This window comes from Psammomys obesus, unplaced genomic scaffold (genome assembly GCF_907164565.1).
Source record: "Psammomys obesus unplaced genomic scaffold, mPsaObe1.curated_primary_1811, whole genome shotgun sequence".
In the NCBI taxonomy this organism is placed as follows: domain Eukaryota; kingdom Metazoa; phylum Chordata; class Mammalia; order Rodentia; family Muridae; genus Psammomys; species Psammomys obesus.
This window is the reverse complement of record NW_026591598.1, coordinates 19,361,085-19,373,436: the sequence shown is the minus strand read 5'-3', so window position 1 is coordinate 19,373,436 and position 12,352 is coordinate 19,361,085. Positions and strand designations below refer to the sequence as shown.

The window sequence follows — 12,352 nt, the reverse complement described above, 5'->3', positions numbered from 1 at the left end:
TGGGAGCTCCGTGTCTTTCCAGACTTGTGTTAACAGCCTAAGCCAAGTTGGGGAGGTTTCCGATTTGTCTGGGTGCTGCTTCCCCCGTGTGGCCACGAGTGGAACTGCAGCATCAGGTGGCCCATAGTACCGTTGGCTTTCTCGCAAGCTAACCAATGCCTGTGGTACTACCACCCACTGATAAAACATTTCAGGCCAGGTGTCTCCCTTCAGTACCTTTTCATGGGGATCCCTGTAAGTGTCACAGCCAGCAGCAAAATGACCCAGGTGAGGTCAGGACTGAAACTCTGGTCCGCACAACCTAGCCGGTTCGGGGTCCAAATTTCTGGAGTCTGATGCCAAGGGATTTATTTTTCACATATTTAAACACAGCAAAACTTTCAGAAAAAGTTTCCACAACAAAGCTTTCGCACAGCTGCATGGAAACTCCTTTGCCAAGTACGTCTCTTGAAAAACCACCTGTGACCTTTCCCACCAAATGGGTTCTCTGGACTGAGAAACAGTCTGGGGGATTGTATTTGATGGGGGCTGGCTTTACAGAATAGCAAAGATTAATTACCAGGTATTTGCATGTACAGTCACAGCTTTCTGCATGGAAAACAAGTGTCAGTTCCTGCCCCTGAAGAAAGCCTGAATGTTTAGCAATTGTTTTTCTAGTGCTTATGTGTGAGCGTGTCTCTCTATACTCCCACTACGCACTGCCTAACTTGCTAGTGCAATGGTTCTCAACCTTCCTCATGCTGCGGCCCTTTAATACAGTTCCTGCTGTTGTGGTGACCCTCTCCCCCATACACACACCAGAAAACGGTTTTGTTGCTACTTCATAACTAACTTAGCTATTCTTGTGAATCATAATGTGAATCATAATCTGCTCTGCAGGGTGTCTGATAGGCAACCCTCGTGAATGGGTTTTGTTCAACCCCGTGGAGGGGTCGTGAGAACTGCCGTGATGCTGGGAAGGGGAACGAGGTTGACAGGAACCAACCTCCATTCAAGCTGCAGCTGGTCTGGCAGTGAGTGGGCTGTGGAGCCCTCAGGGGCTGACTTTCGGGTGCCAGAGCCTCAGCTGTTGGGGACCGCAGCCTTAGCCTGCCAAGACCCCAGCCACCCCCTCAGAGCCCTGCAGAGGAAGCCAGCTGAGAAAGGAGGCTTCCGGTGACCCAGTTCCCAAGAGAAACTGCTCCAGAAACGATCCCCAGAGCACCATGTGCTGTCACCTTCCTGTAAGGCCAGCACAGGGGAGGTAGTGGCAGGAGGATCAGGAGAGTGACACCAGCCTGGAACCAGGGACCCGGTGGTGAAAGGAGAGAACCAGCTCCACCAAGTAGTTCTCTGACCTCCACATGAACACTATGGCATGTGTGTGCAAAGGTACATACACAAACACATACATGTAATAATAATAAATAATTGCATGTAATTTTAAAGATTTTTTTTTTAAACCCAAACAAATGAAAAACTTCCCCAAACCCCCATCTTCTCATTAATCTCCATTGTTCTCCCATGGGACTTGTTTGTTTTTTGTTTGTTTGTTTGTTTGTTTGTTTTTGACACAAGGTTCACCATATAGCCCTGCCTGACCTGGAAATCTCCATGTAGACCAAGTGTCCTTGAACTCTAGGATCCACCTTCCTCAGCCTCCTGGGATTAAAGGCACGCACCACCATACACACACAGAGACACAAAGACACACCACTGAACTCGCCACTGTCCCTCAGTGATCTGAAGCTTTTCAGTGAACCCCCAAATTCAGGCCACAATTCTTCCCTGTAGTATGTGAGGCAAAACCTCACCAGCTCATCACCTCCCCACTTTGTGAGTCTCATTCTACAGGCAACAGCTGTCAGCAAGTCTGGTGGACGTAGCCAGAAAATCCAGTCCCCTGTCACTAGCATCTGTCCCTTTCTCAGGCTCTCAATCCACCTCCTCCCCCACCCGCCAAAACCTTAGCATTGCTTCTCTAGAGGTCATGGGGCATCATCTGGCCACATCCCACTACACACACACACACACACACACACACACACCTTTTGTGGTTACTTTTCCATTACAGCCTCTGGCCCTGAGATGGCAGGTCCTGAGAGCCACGCTGGGCCCTTGAGGGGTCTGGTTGGATACAATGGAAGGCTGTGACATTCTCAGCATCTCCCACTCATTCTGAACATGGGATTGGCAGAGGAGAAACCTTATTGCCAGAATCCCATCCAGCACCACCCAGAATAGCTCTTATCCCCTACAGAGCTCCAGCCAGAGCCAGCCCTCCAGGGAACACATCGCCCCGGCTAACAGGGAGCCCCCTCTGCACATACAAACATATACATACACATAGCAGGTGCTTAATGGATCTTGCGGTGATATATATATAATCTTGGGATGGTTTTATATATATGTATATTTGTGTACATTTAGCCAGTGGTGCAACTCAAATAAAACACACATCTATAAACAATGAAGTAAACACAGCACTAAACCCTGTCCTACAGTCACGGGAAATCCACACTCCCACCTACGCCCACCCCCACTGGCTCCCTATGGCAGCTTTTGTAATCCTGATTGTCGTGACTAGAAAATCAGACCACCTAGTATCACAGTGTGGGCCAAGGCTAAGGGCATCCTCTGCCCAGCTTACTCCCTGCACCAGAGCCTGGAACCAGAGTGCCAACGCGGCTCCTGCCCACCCCACCAGGTGCTCATGAGAAATGTTTGCCCATAGGCACACTGAGGACACTTTGGCAGTGCCAGAGCCCTGGTACCTTGAAGGGCACAAGAGAACGTTTTTATTTCTTTAAAAATGGAGCCAGTCAGCGGTTAGAAGTATTTGCCGCTTTTGCAGAGGATCCAGGTTTGGTTCCCAGCACCCACGAAGCAGCTCACAGCCAACTATAACTCCAGTTCCAGATCTGCTGTCCTCCTCTTCTGGCCTCCTCCAGCCCCAGGCACACACATGATATCCCGATATACATGTTGGCAAACATATATGTAAAATCATCTTTACGTTTAAAATAATGATAAAGTCAGTAGAAAAATACACAAGCGGAGTTGCAGGCGTCTACAAAAGCAGACAACAGCCCAGAAGCATATTCAGCGCATTCTGCTGGAAGATGGAGGCCGCATGAATTCACTCTGCCTTGGAAACCCCGTGCTTCCAGCCAACCACACTGCCTGCCCAAATTAAACAGTAATTACCAAGGTCAGGAAAAAGCCTTGTCAGGACAGGTTTGTCCCCAGCTTAGCTCAGCCTTGATCACCGTGGCCTCCCCCTCCCCTTCCTCTTCCCCTATATAAATGTCCATCGTGCCTCGGCACCAGCCAGTCCTGAGCACCTGAACCATGTTGAGAATTACAGTCCTCGCTGCCATCCTGGCCTGCGGTAAGCTTGGGAGTGAAGACCAGCCAAATCCAGCTGGCTGGGAGATCAAGCTGGCTTTGGGGTGTCCCCTGTTCCCTGAAGAAGGCACTTTTGGGGTCCTGCGTGGGTTGGGGCACTGAGCAACTGTGTGCCAGCTAAGCTACTTCCAAATGAGTAGGTCCTGGAGAAGGGATGGAGAGCCCCCCCCCCCCGCCCCAGGGTGTGAGGTTCAGACAGGAGGCCCTGAGCACTGCCCACTTGTAGGTGCTTCAACCTCGCTCCACTCCAGGGGGCCACTGGACCTGCCTTTTCTATCTGTGTCTCCCGGTGGAGGGCTCTTTGCTCTCCCATTTTGGTGGCATTCTCTTAGATCGCAAACTGAGGGGCGCAGCAGGGTTTGGTTTGGCTTTGGCAAGGGAAAGCACTTGGTCAGGAATCCCGCTGGGCTCTTTCATTGCAGGAGCAAACCGGACCCTACAAGTACTGGGTCTGTCCAAATCTACATCAGACAGCAGGGGCATGGAGGCTCGGGGATGCTCGGTGCCCTGGCTGAGGGTCACGTGTTGGGTAACAGCCAGAAAGCCGGCTCCATCTGCCTCACCTCAGAGCACACACTCTTAGCCACTTCACACGACTTCCTAGACGTGACAGCGTGGGCCTCTGTGTAGTCCACACTGAGTGCCCTCCATGCATACACTGTACTGTGACCCCACAAAAGGCATCCTCAGTCCTCAAGAGTCCTGGTCACCTGCCTGCTCCGTTTCACTATATGAAGCGTCCCTTCTCCTTCTGGGTAGCTCCTTAAACATGTTCTGTGGCTTAGTTGTCAGGAGACTCCCAGGCCGCTGTTATTCTTCCCACATCACAAAAGAGGGAAACTGAGGCCCAGAGAGCCAAGCGGACTCTCCCCGAGTCACAACGCAGGATATGAACCACCAAGCCTGAGCCTTCCTGTCTCCTCTTGTTGGGGGGGGGGGGAACTCACCTGTACTCCCCTCTCTCCCCAGTCTCCAGCTGCGGGGACCCCACCTTTCCACCCAGCCTGTCAGCCAGAGTGGTAGGAGGAGAAGATGCTGTCCCCCACAGCTGGCCTTGGCAGGTAAGCACGCTGCGAGGCAGAGGTTGGAGGTCGGAGGGACAGAGGTTGGAGGGGCAGGGCTGGGGATCCTGCAAAGGCTGACATGTGGCCCTTCTGCAGATCTCTCTTCAGTACCTCAAGGACGACACGTGGAGGCACACGTGCGGGGGCAGTCTGATCACCAACAGCCACGTCCTCACCGCCGCCCACTGCATCAAGTGAGTGGGGATGGTACCTGGGGACCACTGAGTATCTAACACTGCAGGCACCGGGCTCTGTCAGCTCTCCTCTGCTCGCTCAGTTGCTCATATATTCATTTGAAAGCCTTTCTTGTGCACCTACTGTGTGTCAAGAAACAGCAAAGAAGACAACAGGCAGCCTCTGGGGCCTGTTCTATTGGAACATTCTCTTCCACTGTTCTAGTGGGAGGAAGAGCAACAGATAAAACAAGTTACTATGTGACTGATGAAACAAAAACGAGGCTGGAAGAGGTGGGAGAGGTACATGGTGGTTCTGGTTCAACTTCAAAGAGGATGGCCCAGGACTTGGAGCAAAGGAGGGGGGAGGGAGGAGAGGAGAAAGGACGAAGGGAGTTAAAGTAAATTTTGGGAATGGAGCTTAGTGGGTGGAGTTCCTTCTCAGCATGCACAAAGCCATGGGTTGACCTGCTCCCCAATGCCACATAAAAACAGGCATGCTAGGACACACCTGTAAACCCGTCACTTGACAGGTGGAGGAAGGAAGAGCGGAGGCTGAAGGCTATCCTTGGCTGTGCATCTGAAGCCAACCTGAGCTAAAAAAAAAAAAAAGGAGAAAGAAGGAAAGGGGGATGGTTAAGAGAAAAAGGGAGGAAGGGAGGGAGGGAAAAAGAATGAGAAGAAAGAAAGATGGAACTAGAAAAAGGGCAAAGACACAAAAGAAGGGATCACTGATCTGTGGGATTCCAGAAACAGCCAGCAAGGAGGAGGCTCCCCTTTGAAGTTTGGGAAATGCTGGGTCATCGGCACCCCACTGGGGACAGAGAGGCTGGGGCGGGCGGGGGATGGTGTATGCAAGGCCAGCAAAGGGATTCAGGCTGAGATTAGCACCTGAGCAGCCAGGGGAAGCGAGGTGTGGTGGCGCTTGCCTGCCCTCTTAGGGCAGGAGGAGCATGTATAGGTAGGACAGAGCCGAGCCGGTGGCTACTGCCATGCGGAAGCCAAAGGCAATGCGGCTTGGCTTCTCCTAATCTGCTGGTCTAGAGCAGCAAGGCCATACCTGAGAGTCCCTGGCTCTAAGCTGTCCCCAATCTTGCACCGGGTTGATGGAAACACACAGACCCCTTTCCTACAAAGCCCCACTGTCACAAAAGGACCAGGTTGCTAAAGCTCTCCGTTCCCTGTTGTCCCTGCCCAGAAGCCAGTTGACACCTCTCCTTCCTACCTCTAGCAAATCCTTCACCTACCGAGTGGGTCTGGGGAAGTACAATCTGACGGTGGAGGATGAGGAAGGCTCCCTGTACGCAGCGGTGGACACCATCTACGTCCATGAGAAGTGGAGCTCCCTCCTGCTGGTGTGAGTGGCCTCCCTGGGGAGGAGGGTCCTCAAGCTGGAGTCTGGCCCCTGTACTTGGCATGCCCAACCTGCAGGCCCATGAGCTGACACCATTCAGTCCTTCACAGACCGAGGATATGAGTTAGGTACACAGGTACCTTGATCCCCAAGGCTCCCACCATATTCTTCCAGAATCCACCCAGCCAGAGGCTGAGCCAGGTGTCACACATGCCAAGTGCTGAGCTTGTGAGTTCAAGGCCAGCAGGCAGTGGGGGCTGCATGAGTTCCAGGACAGTCAGAGCTATGTGAAGAGACCCTGTCTCAAAACAAACGAAACAAAACAGGCAGTGGTGGCTCACGCCTTTAATCCCAGCACTGGGGAGACAGAGGCAGATAAATCCCTGATTTTGAGGCCACAGAGTGGGCTCCAGAACAACCAAGGCTAGACAGAGAAACCCTGTCTCAGAGAGGGAAAGAGAGAGAGAGAGAGAGAGAGAGATGTTCCAAGTCACACAGCCCAGTGCATGTCTGCCATTTTTTTCTCTGGCAACAGAGACTACTTAAATGAACCTGAAAGTCACTTGGCCTTGCCACATGACCCCCAGCTTTCCAGGGGGTCATAGCCTACAGCGGGTCTGAACATTTCCGCTCTGCTGAGCCGTCACAAGCTGGTGTGTGAGGAAGAAGCCACATGGAAGGGGACAGGTGCACCTAGTAGAAGGGTGGTCTGGGGCACTTGCTGTGTGCCTTCAGGCTTCTGTGGCTGGACAAGCATCATGAGGAGAGCAAAGGGCAAGAGAGGGGTTGGCTTTGTTTATTTATTTCTCTATTCATTCATTCATTTTCAGTCTTTGAAACCTGCCTCTGCCTCCAGAGTGTAGGGTAACAGTCCATCTCTAAGGGAAGCGGGAGCAGGAACTCAAGCAGGGAGGAGCCTGGAGGCAGGAAGTGCTGCAGAGGCCATGGAGGGGTGCTGCTTACTGGCTTGCTCCTCATGGCTTTCTCAGCCTGCTTTCTTCTACCATCCAGGGCCACCTACAGCCCGGCCTACAGGCCAATCCTACGAAAGCATTTTCTCAATTAAGGTGACTCCTCTGCCAATGGCCCTAGCTTGTGTTCAAAATGGCTTAAGATTAGCACACTGTGCAAACCCGAGGACCTGAGTTCAGATCCCCAGCACCCTCCAGAGAGGCTGCCTGCCGCTCCGAGAGCCTATAACCCCAGTGATATGGGAGGAGGAGGAGGCCTGAGAATCTCGAGGGCCTTCCGGCTGCCACCTCACTCTGGGAGAGACGCTGTCTCCAGGATGTAAGGTAGAGAGAGACAGAGCAGGGCACCTGCTGTCCTCCCTGGCCTCTGCACACACGGGTGCATACAAACACACATGGTCATTTGTCCTCTAGCACATGTCTAGGGGGGATCCTGGGCCACCAAGGCTTGAGACCCACCTTCTGCCCACCTGCCAAACCGCCCCTTTGCATTCCAGGAATGACATTGCTATCATCAAGCTGGCTGAGCCTGTGGAGCTGAGTGACACCATCAAGGTGGCCTGCATCCCAGAAGAAGGTTCCCTGCTGCCTCAGGACTACCCCTGCTATGTCACCGGCTGGGGTCGCCTCTGGAGTGAGTACAGCCTGCACTGGGAAAGCCCCGAGGCTTCCTGGAGGAGGTGACACCAGGCAGGGATCAGCGTGTCTCCCATATCCTCCCTCCTGTTCTGGTATTTTCATAGATTTTTTTTTTAAACCTTTGTGGTAATAACAGCTGGTATTTATTTATTTGTCCCAAACCATGTGACAAGCACATACAGGTAAATGGGGTGGGTGATGTGAGGATTAAATAGGCTAGAACTCATGTCGTGTTGGAAACAGGAATTGGCTCATTGCCCCAGCCATATAAATAAACTGAAAACAAAAAGCAGGCATGGGCTTGCACACTAGTGATCCAGAACTTGGGAGGTAGAAGCTGGCAGATCAGGAGTTCAAGGTCAGTCACTACACAGGGCCAGCCTGGGCTACATGAGAGCCTGTATCAAAATTAACTAACTAACTAACTAACTAACTAACTAACTAACTAACTAACTAACTAGCCAACTAAAACCATCCCCTTACTGGTAAGAGTATAGATCTCACAGCAAATGGAAGTCCAAGCAGATGCCAGCCGAACTAGACAGGGAATTAAAACTACGCAAGCTTTAATAGCCCAGGTTAGCTCTTAGGACCTCCTGGGAAAGGAGAGCTTCAGCTATGCACAGCTGAAGACGGAATACTGGAAGGATCCCAGCTGAGACAGAGGAGTCACAGGTCAACCTCAGTAGAGTGCGCTGGAGACTCACGGGCACCTCAGGGAGAGCGTCTCAAGCTAAAAAGTTAAGAGAAGGCTGGGGCTATAGCTCTGTGGTAGAACACATGCCTAACATACTCAAAGCACTGGGTTCGAGCCCCTGGCATGGCAAAACAGAAGGGGAGGAAAAGGTCAGACTCCAAACTAAAGGCACATCATCTCCAAGGGACTGTGGCCCAAAGAGTTGGGCCACCCTGATGGAAGGGCACACGGACGGTTCCCACAGCCCTCCTACACTCCTGCTGGCTGGGGCCAGGGCTACCACTGGGCCGAGGGCACAGGGTGACTCCCAGCATGGCTGCTCTGTCCCCAGCCAACGGCCCCATCGCCGAAGTGCTCCAGCAGGGCCTGCAGCCCATCGTGAGCCACGCCACGTGCTCCAGGCTGGACTGGTGGTTCATCAGGGTCCGCAAGACGATGGTGTGCGCGGGGGGTGACGGTGTCATCTCTGCCTGTAACGTGAGTGCCCTGACCCCACACCGGGGGGCCAGCGGGGAGGTGAGCAGAGCCGGGCAGGGGGGAGCAAATCGAACTCCTCCCTCCGAGGAGCCAGGCCCCGATGTGTCCTGCAGGCCTAGGGGAAAGCTGGCACTTCAGGCATGCCTCTCTGCTCACCCCTAGTGAGTGCAAGGGGTCCCGATGCCAGCGATGCCAGTGATGCCAGCGATCGGGTGGGCGGCTGACGTGCTCTGTGAAGTGGGGGCGGGGAGAGGTGGCTCAAAGGGTAAAGGTCTCTGCCATCAAGCCTGGTGACCCGAGTGACACAAAATGAAAATGAAAAAAGAAATGTTGGGGCTGGGGCTGGGGAGGTAACTCAGTTGGTAGTTTGCCTTACAAGCCTGGATACCTGGCTTCGATCCCTAGAAATCACCCTAGGAAAATGCCAAGCCTTGGTGGTGCACCTGAGTCCCGGGGAGCTGGGCAAGAGGTGTCTTCGGGCGCCACATAATCTGCACCCTTTCACACACGCATGCACACACATACCCACGCACGTCAAAAAAGAAGCTGCAGTAACCACTTCACAGGACCACTGTGAGTCGGAACAGGTCTGGCAGCATGAAGTGGCTTCCTTCATGTTCCACACATGCTCCAGAAGGCTCCAGGGAGACAGGGACTCAGCATGACCAGAACCACAGAACATGCAGGCCGACGGGGCACTGTCCATTCTGGAACGCGTGGCCCTCCTCCCACAGCAGTCTCCCTTCTTCTGCAGGCCTCCTCGGGGTTCCTCAGCCTCCCTGAACCTCTGGGCAGTTCACAGTCGCTTACACACAGTGACCTGAATGGTCAGGGAACCCCAGGCACGGAAGGCTGACATCATCTCAGACCATAGCAAACAGAGAGCTAGCTGACACCTTAGGGCCTCACAGAATGAGGCCCAGGTAGCCCCCACACTTTCTCTGTCACTAACCCCAAAGCTAGCCTAAGGCCTAAATAGTAAGTATGGAGCCCAATGGCCCAGCCTGCAAAGCCAGCCTCTGAAGGAGGACTGCAGCTGAGGCCCACTGCTCTCATGCAGGGGGACTCCGGTGGCCCACTGAACTGCCGAGCAGAAGACGGCTCGTGGCAAGTGCACGGCATCGTGAGCTTCGGCTCCGGTCAAGGCTGCAACACACTCAAGAAGCCAGTGGTCTTCACCCGCGTGTCTGCCTACAATGACTGGATCAACGAGGTGGGCGTCCTTGCACCCCTCCCTGTGCCCCTGAGCCCACCTCCTCATGCAGCTTCTCTCCTTCAATGGCTCGTCACCTAAGCCCACATTCAAGGTCACTCAGAAGGGGCACACGGGTGACTACCCCAAGTCTTAAGGACATGGGCAGGCACAGAGGCAGGAAGCCCCCAGTAGGTGTATGATACCCTCTGAGCCCACATGTACCACAGGAGACCTTTGCACAGACACCAGGCCTGGCCACGTCCCTGCTGGGAACCTACTACCCTTGCACAGCCTTGTGCTGCCCCAGAGGGTAGCATGTCCCAGGGTCACTCACACCGGTTTCTGCTCCCCCAGAAAATACAACTGTGAAGAGGCGGTTCCAGAAGCCCAGCAGCCCACCTCCTAACAGCAATAAAGCTCCTGCCGTGAATGCCTGAGCACACTCATGTATGCCTCCTGGGGGTTCCTGGATCTCTGAGCTCGGGAAACAGATACCCTAGGCCTGGCCATAAAAGGCAGGTGCCTAGCATCACCATCAGCAGCAGCAGCAGCAAGCAGATGGCATAAGCGGTCAGAATTAAGGTCTAGGGCCTCTAGCTGTAAGTGGAGGCTAGCGGCTCCTCAGGGCTAGATTCACTCAGCTCACAGAAGTGAGGCCACAGGAAGATGCCCAGATCTCAGAGACAGCATTAATTCCTAGGGAGGATTGTCCGGCAGGTCCCCCACCCTCTATACACGCACACACACAACAGCAGCTGTTGTCCAGAGGTGTCTGATTGGAGAAGTTTTTACTGAATCCTGACCTAACGGGGTACAGGAAGAGGAGAAGGCCCCAGCTGCCCCACTGTCAGGCTTGAGGAAAGCAGTGGTTTCCACAGAGTCACAGGAAAAGCCTTCATTGCATGAGATGGGTAGGGAAACTGAGGCCCAAAGAGAGGAAGTGCTGGACTGAGCTTCCAGAACAACCAGCAAGGCAAGAGCCACAATGGACTAGGGACTGGACTCTTCTGAGGCAAAGAGGAGACAGGTGAAATTCAAAATCTAAGTGTCCGGGGTCTCGGGAGAGATGTCCCAGGTAGGCATTCATCCCCTGACTAGACGAGCCACTAACCTGGGCTGCTCCTAAAAGTGTGGCCATTTGTCTTAGTTGTTGTGAAAAAAAAGCTCAAAAGCAAGTTCAGTGGGGAAGGGTTTATTCGGTTTATGTTTCTACATGGCATTTCAGCAAAGAAAAGCAAGACAGGAACTCACTCCAGGACAGGAACCTGGAGGCAGGAGCTGATGCAGAGGTCACAAAGGGGTGCTGCTTACTGCCTTGCTCCCCATGGCTTGCCAGCCTGCTTTCTTATAGAGCCCAGCAACACCAATGCAGGGATGGCTCCGCCCACAATGGGCTGGGCCGGCCCCGCCCCCATCAATCCCTAATCAAGAAAATACCCTACAGGCTTATTTACAGCCCAGCTTTACAGAGGCATTTTCTAAATTGAGGCTCTCTCCTCTCTGAAGACTGTAGCTTGTGTCAAGTTGGTATAAAACTAGCCAGCACAACTCACCCCTTGTCAACCTGACATACAAACATATAACTGTTAAGCCACAATCTCTCCTTTCTTGTTCATCCCCGAGAGCACACATTAACGTGAACATCACGATGTAAAATATTCCAAGTCTTAAAAGTCCCACAGTCTTTACAAATTCAAACACTTTAAAATTCAGTCTATTTAAAAATCCAAAGTCTCTTTTAAACCATAGAATCTCTTTAAAAATTCAATCTCTCGACTGTGGGCTCCTATAACATAAAAAAAAAAAAAAAAAAAAAAAAAAAAAAAAAAAAAAAAAAAAAAAACAACACTTTCTTACTTCAAGAGGGAAGAACCGGGGCACAGTCACAATCAAATCAAAGCAAAATCAAACTCCAGTTGGAAATAACTCAGTATCCAATGTCTGAGGCCCACTCACCATCTTCTGGACTCTTCCAAAGGTTCTGGGTCACGTCTCCAGCTCTGCCCTCTGCAGCACACACAGCTTGTCTTCTGGGCTCCGGCTGGCTCCACCCCCTGCTGCTGCTGTTCTTGGCGCTCATCCCACGGTTCTGGCATCTCCAAAACGCCAGGGTCTTGTGCCACAACTGGGCTGAGCCTCTCCTGGGCTCTCTTCAGGGTCTCTAATGCTACCACAAAATGCCAAGCCTCAGCTGCTCTCCTTGATCCCTTCAAACCTTCAAAATCGTCAGCACTGGGTGACTCTTCCAGTTTGGCTGCCAGCATGAGGTACAAGCCTGGCCATGTCTGGAACACAGCTTCTGTGTACTGGCTCTCAAGAAGCACTTTCCTGAGACTTTCCTCAACAACACTGGTCTCTTATAATCACCTCTACACTCAGCTTCAGCCGACCAGCA

General features: G+C 52.7%; 1 protein-coding gene across 1 annotated transcript; it reads left to right on the top strand.

Moving 5' to 3' along the window:
• Positions 1-3,283: 3,283 nt before the first annotated feature.
• On the top strand, positions 3,284-10,387 carry Ctrc (chymotrypsin C). Its single transcript, XM_055610722.1, has 8 exons — positions 3,284-3,370; positions 4,357-4,448; positions 4,548-4,645; positions 5,856-5,981; positions 7,447-7,583; positions 8,617-8,762; positions 9,823-9,975; positions 10,312-10,387. Exons 1-8 carry the CDS (start codon positions 3,331-3,333, stop codon positions 10,324-10,326), a joined length of 807 nt encoding a protein of 268 aa, XP_055466697.1. The 5' UTR covers positions 3,284-3,330; the 3' UTR covers positions 10,327-10,387.
• Positions 10,388-12,352: the final 1,965 nt, after the last annotated feature.